The sequence below is a fragment of the Mandrillus leucophaeus genome, unplaced genomic scaffold (genome assembly GCF_000951045.1).
Source record: "Mandrillus leucophaeus isolate KB7577 unplaced genomic scaffold, Mleu.le_1.0 Scaffold301, whole genome shotgun sequence".
Taxonomy (NCBI): Eukaryota; Metazoa; Chordata; class Mammalia; order Primates; family Cercopithecidae; genus Mandrillus; species Mandrillus leucophaeus.
Genome location: NW_012103155.1, coordinates 56,079 through 56,946, shown reverse-complemented (window position 1 = coordinate 56,946; position 868 = coordinate 56,079). Strand labels below are relative to the sequence as shown.

The 868-nt window shown below is 55.8% G+C and overlaps 1 protein-coding gene across 1 annotated transcript in view; it reads left to right on the top strand.

Annotated features, from left to right (window-relative positions):
* The first annotated feature begins 70 nt into the window (after positions 1 to 70).
* POU4F2 (POU class 4 homeobox 2) overlaps positions 71 to 868 on the top strand; it is a 4,360-nt gene continuing 3,562 nt past the window's right edge. Inside the window, exons 1-2 of the mRNA XM_011987161.1 lie at positions 71 to 99; positions 554 to 861. Coding sequence (XP_011842551.1) covers positions 71 to 99; positions 554 to 861 — 337 coding nt within the window. The remainder of the gene's footprint in view (positions 100 to 553; positions 862 to 868) is intronic.

The following is an 868-nucleotide window of genomic DNA, read 5'->3' as shown; positions in this document are numbered from 1 at the left end:
CGGCGGAGGCCGGAGCAGCAGCTCCAGCAGCAGTGGCAGCAGCGGTAGCGGCGGCGGGGGCTCGGAGGCTATGCGAAGAGCCTGTCTTCCAACCCCACCGGTGCGTATTTCTGCATAATCACCGCTTAAAGGCACATTTTGACAGCCCCCTTTATCTGCTTGATGTTTTTTTCATGTCTGCACAGCAAATCACCCCACACCTCCAACCAATTTTCCCCCCTCTCTCTCTTAAGTATTCAGTGGGTCTTGCCTTTCATATTAATTTTTATGACCTGGGATGTTGCCTTTGCGCGTGTTGTGTTGTGTTGTGTTTCGTTGTGTCTACAGGCTCACTTTCCTCCTCCTGCTGCACTCTCGGCTTCTCTCGGTGGCTTCTCTCTTTTTCTCTTCACCTCCTGGTTTCAGGATTATTATTATTATTATTATTATTATTAATTATTTTAACGATCTGGGAATGTTGTAGGCGCGGCGGCGGTGTCGAGCCCTGGGCCTGGGCTTCCGGAGAGAGCGCGTACAATTCCCTGCTGAGCGTAATGTGTGCCTTCTACTTGCAATTGCAGAGCAATATATTCGGTGGGCTGGATGAGAGTCTGCTGGCCCGCGCCGAGGCTCTGGCAGCCGTGGACATCGTTTCCCAGAGCAAGAGCCACCACCACCATCCGCCCCACCACAGCCCTTTCAAACCGGACGCCACCTACCACACTATGAACACCATCCCGTGCACGTCGGCCGCCTCTTCTTCGTCGGTGCCCATCTCGCACCCTTCCGCGCTGGCAGGCACGCACCACCACCACCACCATCACCACCACCACCACCACCAACCGCACCAGGCGCTGGAGGGCGAGCTGCTGGAGCACCTGAGTCCCGG